Below are 16,740 nucleotides of genomic sequence, written 5' to 3' on the forward strand. Positions count from 1 at the left end.
AGAAAAAGAGAAGTGAAGTGAAGTGACGAGCAGAGCAGAAAAATCCCCATTGCTCTTGGTTTGGAACTTGGCTCTGGTTGTCTTTTCCCCTATTCTTTCTGCCAGCCTTCAAAGTCTGCCTGGATGAGAACACTATCTCAACCAGACAAGATACAACATTCAAACCACCATTGAACAGTCCACCATTCCAGCATCAACCAAAAATTTTCACTATATGGTGAAAGTAGAAAGAGAACTATGTCATAAATGACAAGGAGTTGGGGGACAAAAAGATGACAAATCACTTGACTATTGCTTAAAGGACAGTCTAACTCTTAAAACACATTTTATTTGTTCCAATTAGAGGCAGAGTTTTCTACTAGGTATTGTCATTGAAAACACTGGGATATGCAAAGTTTTTTATATAGATTTTCTTTTCTTTCCCTTCTTCCCTAATTATGTTGATAGCTGCACCCCAAAACATTTTACTAGTTTCTCAATATGATGCCAAGAAAAAGTAAGATCACCTCCTATTTTTAAGCTCTTCATCACACTACAAGCAGACAGTTTTAACTCTACTTACTCTAGTATCCATTCTACTACTTAGTTTGATACATTTGGGAGAAGGGGTTCTCTAGCATTTCATGTCCATTATTTGTCATCTCCAAATTTTCTAAAAATCTTATTTCATGCAAGAAATTAGTTTTACCACTCTATTTACATTTGTTAATGACATCCTGCCGTCCTCCTTTGTTAGACTTCAAAAATCATAAGAGCAGAAGCATTTTCACTAGATACTATTCCCTATATTCCCTTACTCAGTTGTCTTTGAATTCACAGAAGATAAACACCTTCCTTTGATATTAACATACATAAAGTCTTTGGTGTGTTCATTTGGATGACATTTAAGGACCCTATCTGCATCATCACAATCCATCAAATTATCATGTGGCTTTAAAAATTATAATATGCTTAGAGAACAGGAACTATATCCATTTAGAATCCTTTATAAAGTGCTTTGCAAGTACATCAAACAAATGAATACTTAAAAATGTTCTTCATGATAATGATAATGGCACAAAACTCTTGACTGTGGCTTGTTGTAAATTAGCTAGTCCATTAACACTAGACTAACTTGGCAAAATGGCATACATGTTCTTGGCTACTCAGTACATTACTGTCACATTTTTAACATTCTTAAGAAATTATATTACCAAGAAAATTCCTCACTATTCTTATTTTCTTTCATATTATAGTGTAAAATCAAGCAGAAAATAGTAGATAACAGAAAGTTCAAACTTCTCTTAGGGACAAAACAATTCATACTAAAAATATAACAATTCATGTAACAAACCACTTTGCTATAATAAATCTATTTCCAGGTCCAGAAATTATAGAATTGCTTATATTCAGGAATTAAAAGTCACAGTTTTTATTGGCTAGAAAGCAAAAATTTTGCATTTTATCCTGTCTTTGAGGTTGTACAATGACTGCAGAAAAATAAAACTTAATGAGTCGTGAATTCCAATCATTTACGAAGCAGTCTCTACATATTCTGTGGCATTATAACTGAGCTGTCATCTACTGAAGAATGACAGCACAGATTTCATGTTCATAAACTGAGAAACTAAGGGGAAAACAATCTATCCTCTCTCCTCAGAGCAGATGGGCATTTAAATTATAATATAATTACTTGTTTCCCTGATAGAAATATTTCCTTGATTTCTGAGGCTAAGAAATATGAAATTTAACCCCAGCTCATATGTATTGAATGATTTATTATATTATGATAGCAAATGAGTTATGTCAAATGCCATCAAATTAACTAAATAATTATCCTCAATGATTTCCACATAAACTCACATCAGACCACAATTACAGTGTTCCCTTATACACATAATATAAACATTAAGTCATAATATGTTAATCCTCATCCTGACCCAGACTAGATAAATACACAAGTAACTGCATATGTATTTACTACTCATCTCCTACCACAAATCACAAACCACACCATAAATTCAGTCACTTTCAGAGTTCTGGGAGAATTTAGAAATAGGAAGAATTTAGAAAAAAAAAAAAAGCCTATTTGCTATGTGCTTCTTTTTGTACACTAGCTTTCTCAATTTACTGGTCTCTAAAATACTCAGTAATTCACAGCAATCTATACCATCTCCAAACCTCCCCCGCTGTATTTTCCCAATGAGATAATTTTTATAAAGTTAGCAGTAATCCCATAGTTGTTGTTCTACCATAGTTGTTGTTTGGCCCCATTAAATTGGACACTATAGGTCATTCCCTCCATAGAGCTTTTCATCTCCTCAGCTTTCTGGACAATATGACAAATCTTTCATTTTGGTGTCTTTGCTTCTAACCTGGTCTTTCTCCTTTCCAATCTGTGTAATACCAGCAAGGTGATCCATACAAAGTGCAAATTTTACTTTAGTTCCTATTTAAAGCCCTTCAATTTTTCACCAACATCTTTAGGGAAAAAAGACCAAACTCGGCAGCAGGTCCTGTTAGTTCCTCCATGACATGGCCTCTGGATGCCATCCCAGCTTGACCTCCCACACCCATAACATTTTCCTCACATTCCATGGATAGTTCACACCTCTGAGCCATGATTCAAGCTATTTCTTTCCCTGGAATAATCTCCCACTCTGGACAAGTCCGACCTACCCTGACACTGCTTGGTCCAGAAAGCCTCCTAAATCCCCCTCCCAGAAGCATCTGTACCCTCCATTTCTGGGAAGCACAGCATTACATTTTGTTTATGTATTTGACTCTTGCCCCCGTTAGCTTGGGGGTGTCTATAAAGCAGGGAATATGCCTGCCTGCCTGCTTGCTTGCTTTTCTGCTCCCTCCCCCCCCATTCCTTTTCTTACAAATAATTACATGTTCCAGGAACAACCATTTTAATAAGCCTTTGAATATAATGGTGAACACAAAATGATACAGCCCTTTACCCTAATCAGGTTTAGTCTATTGGAGGAAACTCACTATTCCAATGATAACAGTTTGAATATACAGTTACCAACAGAGATAAGTGCTCTTAAGGAAAGAAATATAGCAGCCTATAACAAACACCTAAAATTGACATGTCTAGAAGGCTTCTCAAAAGAAGACTCCTGAGCTGTGATCTAAAGATCTCAGGTACATGTGTGGGTAGGAGTGAGCAGGGTACTGAAGAGTACTGTAAACATGTGGACCAGGACAGACACGGGGTGGGAGGCAACAAGCAAACAAACTATTATTTGCTGTAGTGCAAAGAATAAGAAATAAATTGAATCAAGATGAGAGGCAGCTTAGGGCCAGAGCAGGGAGGCTCTTCTAGGCCACCATGAGGTTTTGTATTTTTATCCTAGGAGCAATGGGAAGCTATTAATGTGACTGAAGCAGGAGAAGTGATATAATTTGATTCAGGCTTTGAAGTTTCTATGGCTATACTGCCTCTGCATGGATTGGAGGTGACAGTTGGAGTGAATTCGATCAGAAGTGGACCAACATTTGGGGCACCTGGGTGGCCCAATTGGTTAAACATCTGACTTCAGCTCAGGTCACAATCTCACAGTTGGTTGTGAGTTCAAGCCATGCACAGGGCTCTGTGCTGACAGCTCAGAGCCTGGAGCCTGCTTCGAATTCTGTGTCTCCCTCTCTCTTTGCTCCTCCTCCGCTCATGCTCTGTCTCTCTCTCTCTCTCTCTCTGAAGTCCCACCTTTCCCCCCTTCTCCCTAAACTCAATCATTTAAAATAAATAAATAAATAAATAAATAAATAAATAAATAACCTTAGCCTGACACCCACGAGGTGGTATGTATTAAAACAAAATGGAAGCTCATTTAGATTTAGATTTCAAAACCATGCCTTTTTTCTCAATCGCTTAAAAATGCCCCAGGTGTTATATGTAAGTGGTGAATCACTGGGTTCTACTCCTGAAACCAATACTACACTGTATGTTAACTAACTTGGATTTAAATAAATATTTAAAAAAAAAAAGCAAGTCTTCCTATAATCGACAGTGTCCAATTCCCTGCTCTGATCTATTTTCTACTACTCCCTTCACTGTCTCTATGCCAGTCCCACTGGCCTCCTTGCTGTTCCTCAAATATCCAAACATAGGAACTTTGCACCTTCTCTTTCCACAGTCTAAATACACTTTTTCCTGAAATCCACCTGACTTATTCCCTCATCTCCTTGCATGTAACTAAACACCCCATCTAAAATAGCACTCCTACACTTCATCATTATAACTCTTACCTATATCTTTCTTCAGAGCATTTATCACTATCTAACATAATATACATTGATTTGGTTTTTTATTAGAGATGTCTACCAACTAGAATACAGTCCTTGTAAGAGAAGATACCTTGTTTGTTTTGGTCAATGCTGTATCTCATTGCAGTATACAGTAGTGTGTTTATTTCATTATTAGCCAAACTAACAAATAGTCTAAATGTTATCGTCCACAAATAACTAACCATTGTAATTTGCTAGTCACAGCAACAACAACAAAAAGGGTATTTCTAGTCACTCCTTTGTAGCTACAGCAATTGATAATTCATACTTGGGCTTGAACTAAAGTTGACGCTGTGTGAACATGTATTATGTAAGATCCATGATATTCATATGTGTTAGTATGATCTATTAGTATGCTATTCAAAAAAGTCAGTTTACTCAAACTTATTTGGAATCTGTTTTTGGGGGCATGTCCTCTAAAATAGGTTTGGTATTCAATAGGAGTACTTTTAATTTTTTGCTTTTCTTACAGCAGTCAAAAGCCATTCACAGATATATATGGTGTAAGATGGATGCAACGGGTGTTCAAAAATCTGTTTTCATTATAAAATAATAACATTATTGTAATTGTGAAGTCATAATCTGACTTATAAAGAACTCCAAAATTACAAAAAATACTTTTAATACATTTGCCTATTCTGTTTTAATCTCTTCGTAAACAATTAGCTAGATGAAGTATAAAACATGCCTGGCTAATTCAGTAACATAGAAATAAACCCAGAGAGAATTATCACCTCTTTCTTTGGCCTAGTCTTTAACTAAAGTTCTAAGGTTACATGTTTTTTTTGACAAGGTCATATAGTCTTGTTTTCCTACTTTTAATCCTTGAAGTCAACCGTATTTCTGATTATAGCAAGATTTTGCAACAGACAATATGGAAACTGATACTCAAGATTCAAGGAAAAGCTGTTATATAATACATAGAAGCCCTCTGTTGAATATTTATCCACTTGTCAACCCATTAATTATTGAATGGAAAAATGACAAAATTTTTAGATTAATTACAATGTAGATATTATGTGTATAATGCTTTTGTAGTGAAACTTAAACCTCTCTAGAGTAAGCTGCTATCTAGACCATGAAAATAGCCAATAGTATAATATTATCTCAGACATTATTCAATAGTAATGGCATGTAATGCAGAAAGTAACAAAACAATTTTGGATAGTCAGAATGGTAATCAATCCAGCAGACAATTTGTAATCGTGCATTTGAAATTAGAAAGCATGACTGATTCTAGAAAAGCAAAAAAATATTAAGTCAAAGATAAATCACTCAAGTAATTCACTCTACCCTTTCTACCACTGTCATTTCAAGAAAAAAACCTGAATTGTGTTAAAGAGGTTTGAAGAGTCTTCTAGACATAATGAGTCTTTCCCACACTTAAGAGGTAAAACAGAGACCTGGTTAAAATAAAAAGCTAGTGGAGGTGCCTGGGTGGCTCAGCTGGTTGAGCATCTGACTCCTGATTTCAGCTCAGGTCATGATATCAGGGTGAAGGATTGAGCCCCATATGAGATTCCTGCTGAGTACGGAACCTGCTTAATATTCTCTCCCCCTCAGGCCCTCCCTGACTCATGTACACACTCCCTCTCTTTCTTTGTCTAAATGTAAATTAATTAATTAATTAAAATCTATAAAGCTTGACTTGTCCTGTGCTATGCAGGTGCTTCAACTGCTTCTTGGCCACTCTGCTGTATCATTGATTAGTCTTAGAAAGACCATCCATGGGGCAGTCTTAAACCTGTTCTTCAGGCCTGCCCACAGCAGAACATATTTCAGAGAAGAAAAAGTAACTGTAAAATATCTCTGTCGGTTGAGAAAAGCAAACCTCTAATATTCTACTTGTTACGCACCTCTTTGGTACTTCCTACCCCTTCTGCTCTTAATACTGAGCTTTAGTCAATTCTTTTGGACAAATCCAATGATCCTTGATCTTAGGAGTAATGTTCCCAGTTTCCTTCCATAATTATAATTCCATTGTTTTAAAGCAGCTAAACCTTTTTTGAACTAAAGTGCCAGATAGTGGCAGAATTATTTAGCGGTTCTATGCATGAATGCTTGACATTTTTTTTCCAAGCCAACAAATATTTAAAATCAACAACCAAGAAGGTCTATTAATTGAAAAGCATATGACTGGAACTGAACCCTGAATATAATGATCTTTTTCTCCCTCAATGGCACAGTACATAAAATAGGAGGATAAAATTAAAACTGTAAAGTGTTCCTTAAAGAAAAGACGGAAATAAATGATAACACAATCATTTATTCTAATAAGCAACTCACAATGGAAAATATCTTTATAAAGAAACTCACTAACAATAGCTAGTAATAATCCATCATGAAGTTTTTCTTTGCCACAATGAATTAAATTGTATCTTCACTGTGCTTGTTGTGCTTCAGATACAAAATTTTATCAATTACCATTCATTACTGAAGTTAATTCTTACTTTGTTGGGATTCTTACCAGAGAAGAACTTTGCTCTTTATTTGTCAAACAGTCCAAAACAACTGTGGTTATATCAACTAGTTCTGGGCTTATCATGAGAATTACTATTTTCATACTCCACCAGTGTTTTTCTTTTCCTTCTTTTCTTTTCTTTACAGCACTGTTTTTCTAACAAGGGACTACCATGATGTCTTTTTGAATGCAATCAAATAAAACATATCCATTTTTTAATTTAAATTGTAATTAACATAGAGTGCAAAACTGGATTCAGAAGTAGAATTTAGTGATTCATCACTTAACATACACCACCCAGTGTTCATCACAACAAGTCCTTCCTTAGTACCCATCACCCATCTTCCACTCAACTTCCTCCATCGAACCTCGATTTGCTCTCTATCTTTAAGAGTCTCTTATGGTTTCTCCCTCTCTCTTTCTCTCTTTTCCCTCCTCACATATGTTCATCTGTTTTGTTTCTTAAATTTCACATATGAGTGAAATCATATGGTATTTGTCCTTCTCTGACTGAATTACTTGACTTAGCATAATACATGGATGGAGCTAGACCATATTAAGCTATACTTAACCTGATTGTTCACAGTTCCATAGGTCATTACTGCTCCAAGTCTTTTGATTAATTTCATTGTTTGCCCATTAAATACTATGTTGTATATCTTCTCCATATTCATGAAGTATCCGGTTTCAAGTTGGCTACTTTTTCTATAGACAAAGATTTTATACACACCATTATTTAACTGTATAAGCTCTTTCAGCTGCCCTTCTTCTTAAAATATCCCTTTCTTATTACACAATATCTTGTTTGTTCTTGATTTTTTAGAAATTAGTACCCACTTTCCAATGCCAACTTCCCAAACCTATGCTTATAAGTCCACTCCTTCGAGCACTGTATCCATTCCCCCATTCACTGACTCTTCTCCTCTACTTCCCAGTGTTAGTCTTTCTTTAATTCTAATCCATACAACTGGAAAATTATTAATACATTTTTGTTATGATTGTCTAAATCTTTCAAAAGTTCTCTAGCATTTCTAACTTATTTTAATATCTTGTTAAGGCATTCAAAATTGTCACCAAGCTGACTCTACATGGCTATTCCATAGTATTTCCCAGAACAAGATCTTTGCTTTTGCTAGGCTGATTGACACACCTTTCTCAAATATGGTTTATTCATTACCTTCTCTGATTTTTGACAATTCTGTGAATTTTACTTAAATGACCTACTTCATTTGTGTGATCTTCAAGGTTTGGCTCAAATACTATTTTCTCTGTAAAGCTCTGAAAACCCTCGATTACACTGAATCTACCTTTTTCTGATTCCCTGTAGTTTTCACAAGCCAACTCCTAGTTTAGCATTCAATTCAAAAATATTTTTGCTTAGACTTCCATTCATGTTTATACCTGCATCCTTTCCTTTGAGCAACCAAATTAAACAACCAGCCAATAAGCTAATATTTACTGAGCACTCACTTGACAGTTACTCTGTTGAACTAAGGGAATACAAGAATGAATAGTGTTCCTTTTTATTTACTCAGAACTCTTAATACAATGCATCTCTCAGATAATACAAAAGTTTTTATTGAATAGACAACAGATCACCAATAGACTTGCTATTAAAAATGACCATTATTCCAAAGACGCTGTGGAATTGCTATGTACATATAGGTAATAACACAAAAAGACCATGTAAGAACTGAAACATTTATGTGATCTCAATCCCAGGTGTTGATTATTTTGAGAATAAAGCCAATCATCAGTTTTAAAATCATGTTTTCTAAAACATGCGTTTCATTGTTCCTGCTATTGCCAGTACATCTGACAACTAGGTAGAAACCAATGATTTGCAAGCAGAGCAAACAATACATTATTTACAATTATTGATATTCAAGGCATTTGAATTGCAAGAATGAATCCTACAATGTGAATTTCAAAGCTGTATAAACAAAGAAAGAAAACAAAACAATAGCTCGAGAACATAGACACATCTAAATGTGCTGGTAGTTCTATTACTTAAACACATGCAAACTATTATATGACCCATTATTTCTAAAGCATGTATCTTAAAACTCTATATTCCACATACCTGTCCAGTCTCCTACTATTTTGAGATGGACTCCAAATGTTGCTTTGGTTTTAGTAGGACACTAGAAAAAGAAAAAAAAATACTGAAGTCAATTCTGAATAACAGTTATGTATTACCAAACTATGATTTAATTATAACTTTCATTCTCATAGCAAATCCCCCATGTCAATAAAAAATAGGAAGGAATGAACTAAAAAGTCCATATAGATCCTCATTAGTGAAAGAAAAGAGCAATGCTAACCAGTTAATAAGATAATATATCTTTCTCTAAAAATGCATACATCTTTAGGCAAAAAAGATAAAATATGCATAGTCTACAACTGTTAGGATATCACATCTAACTGCAAATATTGCCTAAATACCTTTAGAATTAAAATATTTAAGAGGACAAGGCTTCTACCCACAAAGGAATGAGTGGTGACTAACAATTGTAATGTCTTTTTCTCTCCAAATATTATTATACACTTCACATCTTAAAAATTTCAAAAATAAAGAAAAAAATATTTCTCAATGTGACCTGAATTTTCCATGTCCATCAAGGAAACTCCTACTGAAAGAGTTATATTTCATTCCTCCCTTAATTCTGAGGAGAAATGAATCTGGAGTGAGCTGGCAAGGGCACATGGGAAGGGGAATGAGCCGAGGGACTGGAAGTAAGAAAAGTATCCATGGCCCCTTGTTCAGGAAATATAGAAAACACCCACATAGGTGAAATGAGAGAATAATTTTTGGCTCATGATAAAAAAATAAAAAAATCTCCTTTTCTTTTTCATAACTCCAATCCCTCATCCAAAATCCCAAGATTCAAAGGTTGTAAAAAGTAAGTTTTTTTATAATTCATTCAGTGGTACTAACTTGAATTTATGGGAGGTAATGATAGGAGGCTAATACTTCTGTATAAAAATTCATACAGAAGTGTTTCTTACAGAAGTATCCATTTGTTTAAGAATCTTTCCCCATATCCTGCCAGAGATCTTATGTAATATATGAAATATACATACCTATTAAAATCTATATAATTGTGAATTCTGAAAACACATCTAACCTAAGAGTTACAGATAAGAACTTTATATGCACTATTATTTTAACTGGGTCATATAAGCTCTTTCAACTGTCCTGCTTCCTAAAATGTCCCTTATTACCACACAATTGTCCATTCCTGAGTTTTACAGAAATTAGTTCCCCCTTTCCAATACTAACTTCTCAAACCTGTGACTACCAAGCTTTCCTTGAGTACCTTGTGCCAAGGGCAGGGCTAAGTGTTTGATTTCCAAAATCTCATAATAATCCTGGTGAGCTGTCTTTTATACTGAAGGAAACTGCATAACTGAGACTTAAAAATATTAACTTGCCCTCAAATCAGACAACTAGTAAGAAGACCAGACAGAATTTGGATCCACGTCTGTCTGACTACAGAGTTCTTGACTATGACAAGTCACTTTCTCCACTAAGGTAAACATGAGAAATCAAATAGAGTAGGAGGGAGAAACGCATTTGCTGAAGATTACTAGAATTATGTACAGCAGTAAGAATTAAGAGGAAATATGGGCCAAAATCAAAGCACCAATGTGGTTCTGAGGGCCCTGGGATAAAGAAAAGGTTGCATAAAGCAAGTCAAAATCCTCAGATTCACTGTGTCAACCAACTGGGTCACGCTGGGTGTTAGAAGGACAGGAAATAAGGAGAGATAAACACGCCATGGAGATATATAAAGAGCTCACAGTCGAAGAAGGTGACTTAGAAACCAGTAAAAACACTAAAATAAAAAGGTAGGCATGACTCATTGGTTCACAGCAAATCATAAACTAAAAAGCACATGACTTAGTTCAGGGTTGGGAAATAATGTGACATGGAATTTCCAAACTACAATTCTGTAATCAGTGTTTTTTTAAAAATTTTTAATGTTTTTTATTCATTTTTGAGAGACAGATACAGAGTGCTAACGGGAAAGGGGCAGAAAGAGAGGGAGACACAAAATCTGCAATCAGTATTTTTAATGAAATCATTATTATTAGTACTATAAAAATATTAAAATAAAAGCATTTATAAAATATTTAAATATTATTTATGCTATCAAAATGATAATATTTCATTTATAATTGTGACTCTGATATTTATTTCATTTGTATTCTGATTTTTAGAAATTCTGAGATCAATAAGTTATATAACTCATAAGTCTTAACGATCATACCATTAGTAAGACGGTGTGATCTGTAAAAACCACCCATAATTTTTATAATGTTTGTTCATTTATGAGAGAGAGTGTGCATGAGTGGGGGAGGGGCAAAAGGAGCGGGGGACAGAATCCGAAGCAGGCTCTGCACTGACAGCAGTGAGCCTGCTACAGGGCTCAAACTCACAAGCCATGAAATCATGACCTGAGCTGAAGTCAACTGACTGAGCCACCCAGGCGCCCCCCTCATTTCTACTTCATGCTATGTAAGGCTGGCCAGAGCCTCAATGCAGTAAAGGTTGTAGCTTGCAGAAAGCAAGAACCCAAGCTACCATTCTGTCCACATGTCACTTGATATTTCCCTCATTGTGAATTACATCTTCTGTTAAAAAAAAAGATCTATGCCAAGAAGACACCAGAACAGAGAGCAAAAAAAGGTAGTTTTGGTATGTCTGAGTGTGCATTTGCCTTGATTTAATCTCCTACTCTAAAGGACAATATATAACTTGCCAAATACTCATATCTCTATTGCATTCTTAAAAGATAATCGCATGTGGTGTTTAACACCCCCTCAGGTCCTGAAGAAGCCTATAAACCCCCCTCGTGTGATGCTAGCCAAATGTATCAGTATAGTTTTTAATGGCTGATCTGATTTCAAACAGATAGAACATCGTATGGTTTCTCTCAAAGTCTGGGAATGATTCCTTTAAGTTACTGATACTTTTTCAAACTAGCTAGGTATAAGAGTACAGAATTTAACATGGTCTTGGTGGTGGTGATGGTGCAGGGCACTTAAGGGGAAGAGCACTGGGTGTTGTATGGAAAACAATTTGACAATAAAATATTATGAAAAAAAAAAAACAAAAAAAAACAAAACATGGTCTTTGACCAATCATATTGCCTCACATTTGAAGCGGGACTACACAGATTAACACACAGAATGGCTTCAGCATGTGTGGTTTGAAACAATGACTAGAGATTTTAGAATCACATGCTAGTAGCTTTGCACAAATAATGTTCAGATTCACTAATGTAGCTCAAAACATAGTATAGTAATTTTTTAATGTTTCCTATTTTTTAATTTTTTTAAGTTTTTATCAAATTCCAGTTAGTTCGAGTAATGTTAGCTTCAGGTATACAGTGTAGGGATTCAACACTTGCATACAACCTGCAGAGCTCATCACAACACGTGCACTTCTTCATCCCCATCACCTACTTAGCCCATCCCGCACCCAGCTCTCCTCTGGTAACCATCAGTTTTTTCTCTTAAGAGTCTATTTCTTGGTTTGCCTCTCTTTTTTTCCCTTTTGTTTATTTGGTTTTTTTTCTTAAATTCCACATATGAGTGAAATCATATATTATTTGTCTTTTTCTGACTGACTCATTTCATTTTGCATTATACTCTTTTTTTAATGTTTTTTTTAAATTTATTTTTGATACAGAGAGAGACAGAGCATGAGAGGGGGAGGGGCAGAGAGAGAAGGAGACACAGCACCGGAAGCAGGCTCCAGGCTCTGAGCTAGCTGTCAGCACAGAGCCTGACGCGGGGCTTGAACCCACGAACGTGAGATCTGACCTGAGCCGAAGTCGGAGGCTTAACTGACTGAGCCACCCAGGCACCCCTGCATTATACTCTTTAGCTCTGTCCATGACATTGCAAATGGCAAGATTTCATTATTTTTTATGGTTGAGTAGTATTTCATCGCACATATATACCAATCTGGACAGCAACATGGAAAAGAATGAAACTGGACCACATTCTTACAACATACACAAAATAAATTCAAAATGGATTAAAGAATTGAATGTAAGACCTGAAAAACATAAAAATCCTAGAGGAGAACACGGGCAGTAATCTTTTTGACATCAGTCATAAAAACTTCTTTCTAGATAGGTCTCCTCACTCTCTTTTTAATAGTGTTTAGAAAACTCAAAGGGATAAATAGTAAAGTACAGATATCTATAGCTATCTGACTTTCCTAGAATACTAAGAAGGAAACATACTATGACAAGTTTTCAGTTTAAAAAGTTACAGGATAATTATGTACTTAAGTTCACATTATGAATATAAAAACAGGTATAAATTTTTTTCTATACATAGAAATAAGTTGAAGAGAATATACAATATGGTATTAAGAATATTAACTTCTGGGAAGTAAAATCAAAGACAGGAAATGAGAACTCATTTCATACATATCTCCTTTTTAAGATCATTAGCCTTTATAATGTTTATAATTTTAATATTTTAAAAGCTTAATTTAAAATGTAAGCCATAAAACATTACTGAGTCTCAACTTAGTCTCATTTAAGTTTCCTAGATGAAGAGAAAGAGTATGGCTTATGTTGACAATAATACATGCACCAGAATACACAACACCTACTTTAAGGGTAAGAAAATAAAGTGACAGAATTTGTAAAAACAGATCTAGGGGAATTTCTATTTCCTTCAAATTATTTGTACTATATGGCATTGAGTTTTAAAAGGGCTCAAATGACTAATGATTTTATAACAGCCCCACAAAAATATAAACAGATATTATGTAATCATCTTACATTTGAGAACTAAATGTAAAAATGATGTCACTGCACAATGATTTATTCAACATGGAAAAGAAATTTAAAAGCCACAATGTGTTTGTTTTTAAATCAAGAGCCTTACAATAAAAAATAAAAATGATTCTAAAGTGGATGTTACTATATTAAGAACTAAATTTTCAATGTAACAAATTTGTTAAGCCACAGAAAATGATCACAGAACAGAATGTTCTTTAATCATTACTGTCAGGTCTTATTTCTAATCCCTTCTTCCATAGCTCTAGTTTTTACACCTGCTAGACATTCCCACCTGAAATTCACTCTAAATGTAATATATCTAAAAACTCCAGTTTCTTGCTTCCCAAATTGTCTTCTCTTTCTGAATCCCTTATGTCGGGGTATAGAACCTATGCCTTTATCAGAAAAGAAGCTCAAATATCAGAGGAATATCATGTATATCTCTTCCTGCCAGCAATCAATCAATTTTTCAAGTCCTTTAAAATAATCTTACCAAAGAAAATGTATGACTACAGCAATCTCCTATTGATTAACCTTTTGTGTCCTCCTAAGGAAAAAATACCCACATTCTTTCTTTCCTACAGTCTATAGCCAACCACATCTGTTCCAAATTCTTTCCAACTTTATGTTTCAGGTTCCTCTTTGACCACTCTAATCCAGCTAAGCCAACATGGATCAGCTAATATATTTCCCTGGCCTGTCACTTTCCCACTTACTAGTCTACTCATTTAGAATGATTCCATTCCCACTTCTCATATTGAACACCAGAATTCGTTAGGACCCATCTCAAATGCTACCACTTTCATGAAGAAATTCTAATTTGTCCTGCCATGAAAATTCCTCATCTCTCTGACCTTCCTAAATTATTTGACTTCTATGCCCTTTATTATGGCCCATCTCTTTAATTGTATGTAATTTTTTCTGTATTAGTATACATTTACTATGTCTTGAGATCACAATCTATTTCTAAGTCATTACTGTATATTCCATAGCATCTTACTCATAGTGGGTATGCATTCAAATATCAATTCAGTAAAGTATTGGAAAATTAACCTGAGAATGAATAAGGGCTTCAACAATGGACAATTCTTCTATAATTTATTCATACATTCAACAAATGAATCCAAAGTGTTTCAGAGACTATACTAGGAGCTCATGCTCCTAGTATACAATTCACAAATATAACAATTTCACAAATGAGATTGTTCTAAACGTAAGAGAGGAGATAATGAGCCAGGAGCGCAGAACCCATCACAATTAATGCAATATTGTGACTCCAAACATTTTGACAAATACAATGTTTTAATGTTTCTTTGTTAACTTGAAGGAAAAAAATTAGTGTTTACTTGTATATTTGCAGGAAAAAAATATACTCAATCTTAAAACAGACAGATCCTAGAAAAGTATGTACGTGAAATGTTTATGAATTGTGATGGAATGTGTGTATCTCAACTCTTTCCTAAAAACAAAACACTAACAAGACATTTGAGGGATATAAAAACACAAAATGAAACAGCAAAGACAAGATGGGGTATGATAACAACAATGGAGAGGTGTCAACAAAATCTGGAATGGAGAAATGAGGATGACATGGTGGTTAGGGAACAGACTGAAAGAAACATAGGAAGCTGAAACCCTACAACCTTCATAAATGGGATCGCCTTGAGAAGCAAGCCCACCTTTCCCTCACAACAGACCTCAGAGGCAGTAGAAGGAAGATAGGGTTTATCTTATGATTTAAAACAAGAAAAAGAGAAACTGTTCCTATCTATATACGGCATCATCTGACCCCTAGAGTCATCTTACCCCTCCACAAATCTGAAGACAAGCAGAGGTGGGACAAAAGGGACTTTAGATGCAGGAATAAACCATACAGTAGAAAGCAGGGCTGATATTTGCTACTTTGCTGATCAGCTCAGCAAATATTTAATGAATGCACACTAACTGCCATCTCAAATTTACATTCCACAACTAAGCTCTACAAATACTCATCAGGACTTGCTCTCTCCATGGTCTTCCCTATCCCAAGTAGCCCCAGCTGCTGAGACCAAACACTTTGAAGACAACCTTGACTCTTCTATCGCACATTCCATACTCAGTCTATCAAGAAATCCTGTTAGATCAGGGTGCCTTGGTGGCTCAGTCAGTTAAGCATTTGACTTTGGGCAGTCATGATTTCATGGTTTGTAGGTTTGAGCCCTGTGTCAGGCTCTGTACTGAAAGCTCAGAGACTGGAGTCTGCTTCACAATCTGTGTCTCCCTCTCTCTCTGTCCCACCCTGACTCATGCTCTCTCTCTGTCTCTCTAAAATAAATAAACATTTAAAAAAATAAATCCTGCTAACTCTAAAGCTCTAACTTGAAATATATTCAGAATGTGACCACATCTCACCACCTCCACTGTCACCACCCTCGTCCAAACCATCTTCATACCTCAACCAGATGCCCACAACAGCCTCCTAACTGGCCTTCCCACTTCTGCTCATTTCTCTTCGTCTAATCTTAGCACGGCAGGAAGAGAAATCCTATGAAAAAGTAAGTCTGATCATGCCATTCCTCTACGTAGAAGCCTCCAATGGCCCTTCCTCACTTAAAGTAAAATCCAAAATCTTTACATTGTCCTATAAACACCACATAAGCTGACTTCTCATGACTTCTCTGACATGACCTCCGGCCATCCTTCCTTTTTCTTATGTGTTCCAGCCACACCGACCTCCCCTCATCCATGCACACACTGAGGCACACACATGAATACAGATGGAGGTCAACAGACGTTAAGTATAACTCAGGGTGAAAACTGGCGGATTTTGAGCAGAGGAATGACATGATCTGATTTTCCTTTTAAAGTAATCATTCTAGCTGCTTGTTAAGATTAAATGGTAGGTGAGAAAGGGCAGGCAGAGGGAGATAAGTTAGCAGGCTATCCAGATGGTAGTAGCCTGGACCAGGGAGCCACTGCCGAAATGGTGGACATGTTTTGAAGACAGAACTAAGAACATCAGTGGACAGATTACTGAGTATATCAAAAAATGACCAAAAAATAAGAATAATATCCAGGTTTTCAGCCAAAGCAACTTGAAGAATGGAATTGGCATTAAGTGATGTGGGAAAAATTGTGGGTGAAATATATTTGGGAAGTTAAAGATTAGGAGTTCAGTTTTAGACATGTTAAGATGTCCTTTAGACATTCAGATAG

General features: G+C 35.5%; 1 protein-coding gene across 2 annotated transcripts in view; it reads right to left on the reverse strand.

Annotated features, from left to right (window-relative positions):
* NOX4 (NADPH oxidase 4) overlaps positions 1-16,740 on the reverse strand; it is a 152,197-nt gene that overhangs the window by 59,704 nt on the left and 75,753 nt on the right. For both annotated transcript variants that reach the window (XM_029915298.1, XM_029915297.1), the window contains one exon: positions 8,820-8,880. In XM_029915298.1, coding sequence (XP_029771158.1) covers positions 8,820-8,880 — 61 coding nt within the window. The remainder of the gene's footprint in view (positions 1-8,819; positions 8,881-16,740) is intronic.

The sequence above is a fragment of the Suricata suricatta genome, chromosome 11 (assembly GCF_006229205.1).
Source record: "Suricata suricatta isolate VVHF042 chromosome 11, meerkat_22Aug2017_6uvM2_HiC, whole genome shotgun sequence".
In the NCBI taxonomy this organism is placed as follows: domain Eukaryota; kingdom Metazoa; phylum Chordata; class Mammalia; order Carnivora; family Herpestidae; genus Suricata; species Suricata suricatta.